The 12,788-nt window shown below is 45.9% G+C and overlaps 1 protein-coding gene across 6 annotated transcripts in view; it reads right to left on the bottom strand.

Annotated features, from left to right (window-relative positions):
* The window catches only part of LOC129825169 (protein enabled homolog), a 153,544-nt gene that overhangs the window by 83,120 nt on the left and 57,636 nt on the right, over window positions 1-12,788 (bottom strand). Inside the window, exon 1 of one of the 6 annotated variants that reach the window (XM_055885041.1) lies at window positions 1,132-1,698. The exons of 3 other annotated variants lie outside the window; for them this stretch is intronic. In XM_055885041.1, the coding sequence (XP_055741016.1) occupies window positions 1,132-1,223 (92 nt within the window). In that variant the 5' untranslated portion in view covers window positions 1,224-1,698. Of the gene's footprint in view, window positions 1-1,131; window positions 1,699-12,788 lie in introns of those variants that run through there. 2 more of the 6 variants (XM_055885045.1, XM_055885046.1) reach the window with 2 other exon arrangements.

The following is a 12,788-nucleotide window of genomic DNA, read 5'->3' as shown; positions in this document are numbered from 1 at the left end:
GGCGTTTAAGGGGAAACTTAGTTTGCATGCTGCCACAACCCTCCGGAAGTGTTGACCTTGTGAGCACACTGCTAGCTTGTGTGAGTGACAGCAGCAGCACTGTGTTTGTGAACTGGCCAACCTCATCAGGTGTTTACAGGGTGGCTGGCGGGGCGGTGAGAAAGTAGCAGGTGAGTGCTAACTGGGACCAGTTCCTCTTCTGGAGTTTTTTTACTGGATGAGACCTATGCGGCACTGTGAGCTGCCATTCAGCCAGTCACAGAGAGGGATTCATATGGACGACAGCAATCAATCTCCCATCACCCCCTGGGCTAACAGAGCAGGCCCTGTTGGGCTGCATGGGAACTGGCTGGGAACTACTGGTTTTCATTAGGGTTGACTGGCCAAGTTGTTTGTTGTTGTTGTTACTAAACATGGGACTTAGAAAGCTAGACTCTTTCCTAATACATCAATCCACAGTGGAACCTTCAAATTAAAGGGAGAGAACGCTGGTGAGGCCTGAAAAATGTTACCTGAAAACATGCCTCAAGTGACATTCCAACATGTACATGCCTAGTTAAAAACGAGGATTTTGTGTCAGTGCACATTGGACTGACACGTGAATAAACTGATAGAAATATTTGGTGAGGATCCTCCTTTGCTTAACATGATGTTTACGACTTGCTTAATGTTCCGGCGGGCCACACGAAGTAGAGTACATTTCCACTGCTCCTTACGGAGCTATGCAGCAGAATGATACAATGAACAGAGAAACAGCAGCATCTAAGAACCACTCATTGTAACAGTAACAACATCCGCGTCAAGAAAGATATCTAACATCATTCCAGGGGAATAATGCCACAATAGACATTAACGGCCCAAACTCTTTCTTCACCTATATCTCTGTCATACATCAAGGCTTCATGTGAAGCCACTCCTGTCTAACCCATCAAGATGTGTTCAAGACACCAAAAGCCAAGAGGCTCTGCATGGCTTGAATATGCAACAGTTGCTTGATGAGGAAGACAAGACTGACAGGCACCAGGCACATTCTGTACTGAGAGACAACCCATCAAAGATCCAACGCAGAGGAGGGATCTAGTACTATATTAGACTATACAGTACAGCAGGCAGGCAGGCTACAGTACCTACCGGTAGATGTCCATTTTGGAAGACAAGACGCATGTTCTTTCATTGAGGATGAAGCTGGAAGCCTTGCAGTGTGTGGAGGTGTGGAGCTGCATGGTTCTCCCCCAGGCCCCCCTCCACCCCCCCCCCCCTCCACGCTCCCCAAGACTCAGTGCCCAACGGTCGCTACTGCTGCCAGACGCTCTGTGGTGCAGTCCGTCCCTCCGTCCACCTTCCGCTCTACCACCCTCTCTGATTCATGTTGATGCCCACTTCTTAAAAAGGCATCAGTGAGTCATGATGAAGCGATGGATAGGTGCTGCAAGTCAGCCAGTCAACCAGCCAGTCAGTGATGCTGCTCCATGCTAGCCTAGCGTTGTGATGTGAACGGCTGCTGATGCTGAATCCGGCTTTTCACAGTGGTAGAGGGGTAACCTGGCAACAGGCGCTCTCCTCTCCATCCCTCGCAGGCAGCCAGTTGTTAAGGGAAGATCACGTTTGGAGAAGATGAAATCACTATACACACACACACACACACACACTGGGGCGCAGTTCAGCAGAGCTTTCTTCTCCTCCCCCCCCCTCTCTCTCTCTCTCTCTCTCTCTATCCCAACCCAGTCTTTCCTCTCTCATCTGCGTCTCCCTCCAGAATATACTCATCATAATAACCAGACAGAATTAGCTGTGTTTCGTAGCGTCTTAACGAGACTAAACCAGGCGTTGTCATGACACGTTTGACAGGAGGAATTCTCCCTTCCTGCAGGTGATAATGATTATAAAACTACAAAGCTAAGGAGGAGCCGTTGTCTGAAAATGAATGCACATGACCAGAATCATCTGTGTTAAAGGCTTATGTAACATGTCTGCATGTAGGCTACAGTATAGAAAGAACACTAAGGATAAGGCATTGCTCCTGGGGTCGGGAAACTGGCCTTTCTCTGCACGTCAACACACACCCTTGAGCAAACGTTATCCCACACACAACCTTCAGCCAACAACATTCATGTGGACACACACACACACACACACACACACACACACACACACACACACACACACACACACACACACACACACACACACTTCTCCTCCTGTAGGCCATCATTGTAAATAATAATTTGTTCTTAACTGACTTGCCTAGTTAAATAAAGGTTACATACTGGCTCCTCCGTGTTTGTTATAAGCAGTCTGTCAGCACTGTGAGAAGGACAGGATTAACCATGTCAGAGCACCTACAACAGGGGGGATATTTTTAACCCTGGCTGATAAAACCATAGAATCCTACCACTTGCTCACGTCCCCTTAACAGCTTGAGGTCAAAGTTGTCTTTAACCACAGATTTAGGATCAGTTTACCAGACCCATAATCATAATCTTATTCTAACCATTAGAGGGGTGAACAATATCTGGCCCTGAATCAGTGGTTTGAGACAACGTCTACCAACTCCAAAGATTCTACTTCCCCCTTCCATAAGGCACCAGGAGGTCTGACAGAACAGATGCATTCTGGTCATGGCGTGAGGCGAGGGTGGGCGGCAGAGAGAGGAGGGATTCCAGACCTCACCGCATGTGAAGCGGCTGTTGGTTCGCCATGGGAACGGGAGTGAGTGATAAGTCAGCTGCAGGATAAGGACCCAGTCGGTCACAGGACAGAGCAGGGCTGTCCCAGCAGATGCACAGTCATTAATCAGGACCCCAGTCACCCCTGCACCCTTAAACACTGCTGTTAATCTGGGTGTTGATTGGGCATTTCCATTTCCAGAAACATTTCCATACCTCGTCTATGAGACTCATCTCACTATAGATCAGTGGTTCTCAATCCTGGTCCCAGGGACCCAAAGGGGTGCGCATTTTTGTTTTTGCCCTTGCACTACACACCTGATTCAAATTATCAAAGCCTTCTGATGAGTTGATCATTTGAATCAGGTGTGTAGTGCAAGGGCAAAAACAAAAATGTGCACCCCTTTGGGTCCCTGGGACCAGGATTGAGAACCACTGATCTATAGATGACTAAATCACTGAGCAGCACAGAGTGTGTTTACATGCTAAACAAAAAAGGACAGTGAATTGTGACAATATTGTCCACCTCGGTTTCTGTTTCCTCATGGGGACAGTATAAAACCCTGGTTGAGAAGAAATACATCTGCCCTGGGAATTAATTTCAAAGATGGATAAAAGCACTTACATGAGAGCTATTCGTCACACGTTCAGCAACCTGCAAAGTCAAGAATTGTCAAAACACTGGTCTCACATTAAGAGCTGTACAGTTCAAAGGGCCTGAAGGGCCTGTTCAAAGGGCCTGCACTCACAAAGGAGTACCAAACATGCACTGACAACAGACACTTTTACTGTCACAGAATGCCAAAAAAAACAGAGCGCAGATGTTCTATAAATGAACCGCAACATGAACCACAACACACATATGTTTGGAACCCCAACCACCACAGCCATAAACTGACAGCAGGAAGTGGTATTCACCTGTGTAACGCCAAGCCCCTAAAGCTAAGCAAGCAAGGCCGACCATATGTGAGAAGGAGTTCTGCCTTCTCCCACCCCTGCCTCCCCTCACTCCCCCACCGCCTCTCGGGAGCACACATGGTGCGAGGGAGGGGGGTGTGAGACTCCTCTGTGCCAACCTCCTGGGTATGTGATGGTATTTTGAGTTTAATGCCACAACAGGTGGCTGGGGCTTGGCAGGTGACTCAGTCAAAGCCATATATCTCTCTACAGCCGAGAAAAAAAAAGAGAGAGCGAGAGAGAGAAGAGATAGTGAAGAATAGGAATAGAGAGAGATAGTAAGAGAAGGGGGGGGGGGAAGGAGGGAGATGTAGAGAGAGATAAGACCACTCAAGGAGGCATGAATGATTCAGTTCTTCACTTCTAGAGCCTGGAGCTAAGATGCCAGACCGAGAGAGAGAGAGAGAGCGAGAGAGCGAAAGAAAGAAATAAAGAAAGAGGCGAGAGACTGAGGTGAGAGAGAGAGAGAGAGAGAGAGAGAGAGAGAAGCGAACGAGAACAGGAAGAGAGAGAAAGAGCGAAAGAAAGACAGAGGCAAAAAAAGTGTCGAGAGAGATAAGACCACTATCAAGGAGGCATGAATGATTCCGTTTTTCACTTCTACAGCCTGCAGCTAAGACGCAGCCACAATGCCAGACAGTCAGAAGAGCTGAAATTGAACATTATATTCACCTTGGGATTCAGGGCCTGAAACAGTGATGGAGTATTAAGATGTTCCTCCTTCCTTGACCTTACAAGAGTCACGAAGAAGATGGTTGTCCTCACTAAAAGCGCAAACAGATGAGTGCTTTTCCATTGCTCATGTTCACAATAATCACAGCGATTTAGGCTCCAGTACCTCACAGATAGGGGGAAGGCATAGCTAAACACATTCAGACAAGCATGACATCACTGACAGGAACCAATTGTTCAGTAAAATGAATGGCGCAAGCAGCTTAGGACGACAACATCATAGATCTTCCTGGATGTTAAGTAAAGAATCCTGAAGGGACTTTGAGGAGGCTCTTATTCCCAGAAGCACCAATACCATGCAGGCGGCAGATGATCACATGACCTACTTCAGCGTTATCACTTTGTGGGAGAGGCTTGACGAGGAGCCATTCATCACTCAACTGTACAGGACCCCCGACACCTTGCTTAGATCACCTCCACCCTTTCCAGCTGCGCTCCATGACATCCGAATGCCCGGAAATCAATACCCCTTTAAAGGAACCCTTCAACCCTATCCCACTGAAGGGACATACATCAGGACTGATATACCAGTATCCCCTATGTCTTCCCTGCTATCTGTCCAGCATCTGAGCATGTCTGGATGAAAGCTGAGAAACTAAGAGTAGAATGAGTAATCAAGCAGTAAGTCAGTACTTTTCTGCCCACGGGGTGGGAAAAGGGTCACGGCTGAGTTTGACCAGTGACAGGCAACCGAGGCAGTTCACACGGAAATGTACAACAGAGACGGAAAGGCAGGGAAACTACAGAGCGCTGAATAAATGTGTCTTTTGTTGCTAAACTGAGGACGACACCCAGCTGCCCAAATGCTCTTCTCGTTCACTTGTGTTTTCTCTGCACAGACAAGCCAAGTCAGTCGCTGTTCAGATCACACTGTCAACAGTCATGTGTTGCAGTGCTACCGAGCCTTGTGGGACCCCGGCCTGAATAACAAAACAGATTGGGGAGAAAAGGGGTGATAAAAAGAGTGAATCAGGAAAGTGTTAGGCAATTCTCCAGTCGTTTGCCTTTAACTTTGCCACTTCGCTAGGCAACGCAATGCACTGCATCATGGCATCACTGACTTCAAAGCGCCGGGACTATAATTATATATCAGATGAGATGCGCCAGGTGTACAGGGGCCTTAGGAGATCAGATCAACATCTCGGCTGCACTTTAAGAATTCACGCCCAAGAGGAAGAAACATTTAGATGAGGAAAAGATGGAGGGAAGGAGGGAGCAAGGGAAGGAGGAGAAGGGGGTCTTGTGTTACAGTACAGACAGCTGTTAAACATTACTGGGTTAGTGGGCACACTGGTGGCGAACGTAGCCCTGCTGCAGTGTAACATCAGACCCCAGGCCCCCCTGAAGATCCCCTGAAGCCTAGGCCTCCCGGACACTGAGAAGAGACTATATGGAGGAGACTATATTGAGCTTCAGCATCAATCAAATCAGCAGAGTAAATCACTATGAAGGCTAGAGCCTGACGCCTACACTGTCACCTCACTACAGGACATCATAACCAGAGTGAGAAGGGAGGGAGAGAAGAAGAGAGTCCGGAGACAGGAGCAAAAAAAAGGGGGAGAAGTTAGAAAGGACGACAGAAAAAGACAGTAAGCATGAGAACATTCATGATATCAAGAGTGATCAGAAAGAGCAAGGTGGGGAAAGTGAAAGAGAGAAGGAGTTGAGAAGTAAAGACAGAGATATATCAAGATAGAGTGTGAGTGGTGAGAGTAAGAGAGTTGAGGTAGAAGTTCTGCCAAGGCTGGGTTTTAAAAGGAGCTCGCCAAGCTGGGTTAGCGACACCGTTCAAAGTATTAGGGCGGTCACAGGCCCAGACAGAGGTAATGGATAACCAACACATGGAAAAGAGTCCCTGCTCCACCAGATGCCTTTAACAGCTCTGCAGACAGTTGTGCTGCAACGGTTTTACATTTACATGTCAAACAGAGGTATGTCGGAGGTATGTTTTCCAAAAATGTGTCTGGTGGCTGCGTCTTGGGCGACTGGTGGAAATCGAAGCTGCATTTTGATGAGCTATAGTGTTATCAAATGGTTTAGGATCCTCATCACAGATGGTGTTTTTTGGGGTATATAGCGTAGGTTTACAGTATGCAAAGACTTTCCTTGGTGGGCTGCTCTGTTTCCAAACACCTAAAGGTTACATGTTTCTGGCATCCAGTTCAGTAGAGAGACGGGATCATAAGTCACCATGAGGGATATGACATAAGTAAAACTCAACTTGGATCAGCGTGAGGGGCAACTCCCACAAACACTGACATACTAAACACGAGGACAAATATCAGAAAGTCCTAACAAGACAAAAATCAATTCAATTCAAAAATCTATTAAAAAATGATTAAAAAAATCAACACATTTTCTTATACCGATCAAAGGATGGAGGATGCAGATGGGACTGCACACAAAAGGGTAGGTTATTCACCACCAGCAGAACTGGACTGTGATGATCGGTAGATACACTATGTGACTAGAAGTATGTGGACACCTGCCCGTCGAACATCTCATTCCAAAATCATGGGCATTAATATGGAGTTGATCCCCCTTTGCTGCTATAACAGCCTCCACTCTTCTGGGAAGGCTTTCCACTAGATGTTGAAACAAAGCTGCAGGGACTTGCTTCCATTATTGAGGTCGGGCACTGATGTTGAACGATTAGGCCTGGCTCGCAGTCTGCGTTCCAATTCATCCCAAAGGTGTTCTAAGGGGTTGAGGTCAGGGCTCTGTGCAGGCCAGTTCTTCCACACCAATCTTGACAAACCATTTCTGTATGGACCTCGCTTTGTGCACGGAGGCATTGTCATGCTGAAACATGAAAGTACCTTCCCCAAACTGTTGCCACAAAGATGGAAGCATAGAATCGTCTAGAATGCCATAGTATGCTGTAGGGTTAAGATTTCCTTTCACTGGAACTATGGGGCCTAGCCCGAACCATGAAAAACAGACATCTCCAGGCATCCGCCAAACCCAGATTTGTCCGTCGGGCTGCCAGATGGTGAAGCGTGATTAATCACTCCAGAGAACGCGTTTCCACTGCTCTAGAGTCCAAAGGCGGCTAGCTTCTTTTGCTGACGTTGCTTCCAGAGGCAGTTAGGAACACAATAACATGTTTCGCAACAAAGGACAGACGATTTTTACGAGCTATGCGCTTCGGCACTCGGCGGTCCGCTTCTGTGAACTTGTGTGGCCTACCACTTCGCTGCTTAGCCGTTATTGCTCCTAGTCGTTTCCACTTCACAATAACAGCACTTGACCGGGGCAGCTCTAGCAGGGCAGAAATGTTAGAAAGGTGGCATCCTATGACAGTGCCAAGTTGAACGTCACAAAGACAATTTTCTGCTCATTTTTGTCTTTGGAGATTGTATGGCTGTGTGCTTGATTTTATGCACCTGTCAGCAACGGGTGTGGCTGAAATAGCCGAATGTACTAATTTGAAGGGGTGTTCACCTACTTAATATATATACACTGATCAAAAAAATAAAGGGAACACTAAAATAACACATCCTAGATCTGAATGAATGAAATATTCTTATTAAATACTTTTTTCTTTACATAGTTGAATGTGCTGACAACAAAATCACACAAAAATTATCAATGGAAATCAAATTTATCAACCCATGGAGGTCTGGATTTGGAGTCACACTCAAAATTAAAGTGGAAAACCACACTACAGGCTGATCCAACTTTGATGTAATGTCCTTAAAACAAGTCAAAATGAGGCTCGGTAGTGTGTGTGTGGTCTCCACGTGCCTGTATGACCTCCCTACAACGCCTGGGCATGCTCCTGATGAGGTGGTGGATGGTCTCCTGAGGGATCTCCTCCCAGACCTGGACTAAAGCATCCGCCAACTCCTGGACAGTCTGTGGTGCAACGTGGCGTTGGTGGATGGAGCGAGACATGATGTCCCAGATGTGCTCAATTGGATTCAGGTCTGGGGAACGGGCGGGCCAGTCCATGACATCAATGCCTTCCTCTTGCAGGAACTGCTGACACACTCCAGCCACATGAGGTCTAGCATTGTCTTGCATTAGGAGGAACCCAGGGCCAACCGCACCAGCATATGGTCTCACAAGGGGTCTGAGGATCTCATCTCGGTACCTAATGGCAGTCAGGCTACCTCTGGCGAGCACATGGAGGGCTGTGCGGCCCCCCAAAGAAATGCCACCCCACACCATGACTGACCCACCGCCAAACCGGTCATGCTGGAGGATGTTGCAGGCAGCAGAACGTTCTCCACGGCGTCTCCAGACTCTGTCACGCCTGTCACATGTGCTCATGTGCTCAGTGTGAACCTGCTTTCATCTGTGAAGAGCACAGGGCGCCAGTGGCGAATTTGCCAATCTTGGTGTTCTCTGGCAAATGCCAAACGTCCTGCACGGTGTTGGGCTGTAAGCACAACCCCCACTTGTGGACGTCGGGCCCTCATACCACCCTCATGGAGTCTGTTTCTGACCGTTTGAGCAGACAAATGCACATTTGTGGCCTGCTAGAGGTCATTTTGCAGGGCTCTGGCAGTGCTCCACCTGCTCCTCCTGCACAAAGGCGGAGGTAGCGGTCCTGCTGCTGGGTTGTTGCCCTCCTACGGCCTCCTCCACGTCTCCTGATGTACTGGCCTGTCTCCTGGTAGCGCCTCCATGCTCTGGACACTACGCTGACAGACACAGCAAACCTTCTTGCCACAGCTCGCATTGATGTGCCATCCTGGATGAGCTGCACTACCTGAGCCACTTGTGTGGGTTGTAGACTCTGTCTCATGCTACCACTAGAGTGAAAGCACCGCCAGCATTCAAAAGCAACCAAAACATCAGCCAGGAAGCATAGGAACTGAGAAGTGGTCTGTGGTCACCACCTGCAGAACCACTCCTTTATTGGGGGTGTCTTGCTAATTGCCTATAATTTCCCCCTTTTGTCTATTCCATTTGCACAACAGCATGTGAAATTTATTGTCAATCAGTGTTGCTTCCTAAGTGGACAGTTTGATTTCACAGAAGTGTGATTGACTTGGAGTTACATTGTGTTGTTTAAGTGTTCCCTTTATTTTTTTGAGCAGTATATATATATATATATATATATATATATATATATATATATAGTCCCAGTCAAAAGTTTGGACACATTCAAGGGTTTTTCTTTTACTATTTTCTACATTGTAGAATAATAGTGAAGACATCAAAACTATGAAATAACACACATGGAATCATGTAGTAAACAAAAAAGTGTTTATAATTTTAGATTCTTCAAAGTAGCCACCCTTTGCCTTGATGACAGCTTTGCACACGCTTGGCATTCTCTCAACTAGCTTCAGTTGGAATGCTTTTCCAACAGTTTTGAATTAGTTCCCACATATGCTGAGAACTTGTTGGCTGCTTTTCCTTCACTCTGCGGTCCAACTCATCCCAAACCATCTCAATTGGGTTGAGGTCAGGTGATTGTGGAGACCTGGTTATTCGATGCAGCAATCCATTACTCTCCTTCTTGGTCAAATAGCCTTTACACAGCCTGGAGGTGTGTTGGGTCATTGTCCTGTTGGAAAACAAATGATAGCGACACTAATTGCAAAGCAGATGGGATGACGTATTGCTGCAGAATGCTGTGGTAGCTATGCTGGTTAAGTTTGCCTTGAATTCTAAATAAATCACTGACAGTGTCACCAGCAAAGCACCATCACATCTCCTCCTCCATGCTTCACGGTGGGAACTACACATTCACCTACTCCGCGTCTTACAAAGACACGGCAGTTGGAACCAAAAATCTGGACCACCGGTCTAATGTCCATTGCTCGTGTTGGCTCAAGCAAGTGTCTTCGTCTTATTGGTGTCCTTTAGTAGTGTTTTTTTTGTAGCAATTTGACCATGAAGACCTGATTCACGCAGTCTCCTCTGAACAGTTTATGTTAAGATGTGTCTGTTACTTGAACTCTGTGAAGCTTTTATTTGGGCTGCAATTTCTGAGGCTAAAAACTAATGAACGTATTCTCTGCAGCAGAGATAACTCTGGGTCTTCCTTTCCTGTGGTGGTCCTCATGAGAGCCAGTTTCATCATAGCGCTGGATGGTTTTTGCGACTGCACTTGAAGAAACTTTCAAAGTTCTTGAGAAATTCTTCTGGATTGACTGACCTTCATGTGTTAAAGTAATGGACAGTCATTTGTCTTTGCTTATTTGAGCTGTTCTTGCCAAAATATGGACTTGGTCTTTCACCAAATAGGGCTATCTTCTGTATACAAACTCTACCTTGTCACAACAACTGATTGGCTCCAACGCATTAAGAAGGAAAGAAATTCCACAAATTAACTTTTAACAAGGCACACCTGTTAATTAAAATGCATTCCAGGTGACTACCTCATGAAACACTTTTTTGGTTACTACATGATTCCATATGTGTTGTTTCATAGTTTTGATGTCTTCGCTATTTAGGAAATAGTCCAAATAAATAAAAACTCTGGAATGGTTAGGTGTGTCCAAACTTTTGAATGGTCCTGTAGGTGTACATCAATTACACTCTGTCATCAATCTGCTTTAATGATAAAATGAGGCCTTTGGAAAAAAGAGACAATGAGGGCAGCATTCAGACAGACAACAGGACATCTGTCATAGGCTGGGCACATATAGTTGATTATGCAGACTGAGTTCCAGCCTTTGACCTAAACGAACAGGAAGCAGTCTTTGACCTAAAGGAACAGGAAGCAGTCTTTGTCTTAAAGGAACAGGAAGCAGTCTTTGTCCTAAAGGAACAGGAAGCAGCCTTTGACCTAAAGGAACAGGAAGCAGTCTTTGACCTAAAGGAACAGGAAGCAGTCTTTGACCTAAAGGAACAGGAAGCAGTCTTTGTCCTAAAGGAACATGAAGCAGTCTTTGTCCTAAAGGAACAGGAAGCAGTCTTTGACCTAAAGGAACAGGAAGCAGCCTTTGACCTAAAGGAACAGGAAGCAGTCTTTGTCCTTTCACACATTTCCCCCAGGGACCTTTGAGACAAGTAATATTCTCTGGATCAATGACAACAAATGAGGAAAAAGTACTAAGAAATTGCACAAATCTGTTGAATAGCGGGCATGGTGTGCTATAAAGAGTCTCTCTCATTTCAGCTATAACTTTCTTCATTTCTGACAAGGCCGCCCAACAGAGACAGATCTGCATAGTAATGTTGTTTATTCATTCAACGTTACTTTTCTTCAGCCAAAGCTTGTTTAACGCAGCGACTTTGGTGTGAGCATCTCCGAGCTAGGCCAATCCAGAGTGATGTAACCTAATGGGTATGTCTCGACTCTCGTCTCTTGCCAACATTGATGCAAGGTGACAGCTATGTACACAGGTGTGTCACCCAACAGAACCCGCTATTACCAACAGGCTAGCTCTGCTACCTGTGTATGGGAACTGTCAGAATGATGATGGTGGTGAGGAAACATCACCTGATGTGAAGAGAAGGCTCAGTTTTAATGCCCTAGCTACATAACCTTGTCCCCAGGCTAATTGCTAGAGAGCTGGCTGGTGGACAGGACTACTACCTTATCCCACATCTCTAGTGCTAATGTTTAGCTCAATATCTAACTCCTGATGTTGTTCTATTGGAATCCTCTCCAGCTCCAATCTGATCAACATTGTCATTGTTGCTAGGTACCGTTGTCATAAGCCAGAGACTGCTTTGAAACAAGTGCCTGTGTGGAAAAAAAAAAACCAAAGTTCTCACTATGGTGTGGCCATGAAGAGATAAACAATTATCGAGATGCAAGAAGAAAAACGACCATGCCGAACAAGTTCATAACCAACTCAACCAGGAATAAAACAGCCAATAAAAATATGTCTTGAGAAAATGGCTCAACCAGTCACTCAAGAACAAAAAGTTGACTGTCACACCGGTTCCATAAAACTATGGTGATCTATATACTTACTCTTGATGAAATGGACTACCACCCTAACGCCATCTGTTCATGCCTTTAACATATGGCAACGTGTCCAATTTTCCGTAGCTGTATCTCCTCAGAGGCACCGGGGAGGGCTCTCTAAAGTGCAGCTGGTTAGGAAAATGACCATCGGGGGAGAGAGACAAAACACACAGCTACGGCAATTAAGTCAAATTGATTCCACAAACCCGGGGGAGGCTACAGCCACACGTCAGCAGCTGATAAACGTGTTCTGTAGAACAGCACAGCACACCACGAAAGACACTATACACATTATACCACGTCCCACTATACACTACTGTAAAACACCTACATATAGAACACATGGCTGAACATACAGTACATATACATCAGTGGAGGCTTCTCAGAGGAGGAAGAGTATCATAAAAATATAAATAGTGAAACATTTAAAAAAGTTAGCCTTTTTAGATAAAACTATACTAGATATATTAACATCACCAAATACTGTATTAAAACACACTGTTTTCCAATGAAGGTCTACAGTTGTCTCAATAGAACTCTGCAGGGTAGCACCA

This window comes from Salvelinus fontinalis, chromosome 27 (genome assembly GCF_029448725.1).
Source record: "Salvelinus fontinalis isolate EN_2023a chromosome 27, ASM2944872v1, whole genome shotgun sequence".
Lineage (NCBI taxonomy): Eukaryota > Metazoa > Chordata > Actinopteri > Salmoniformes > Salmonidae > Salvelinus > Salvelinus fontinalis.
Note: the sequence above shows the minus strand (reverse complement) of the source record. Positions and strands in the feature narration are given on the sequence as shown.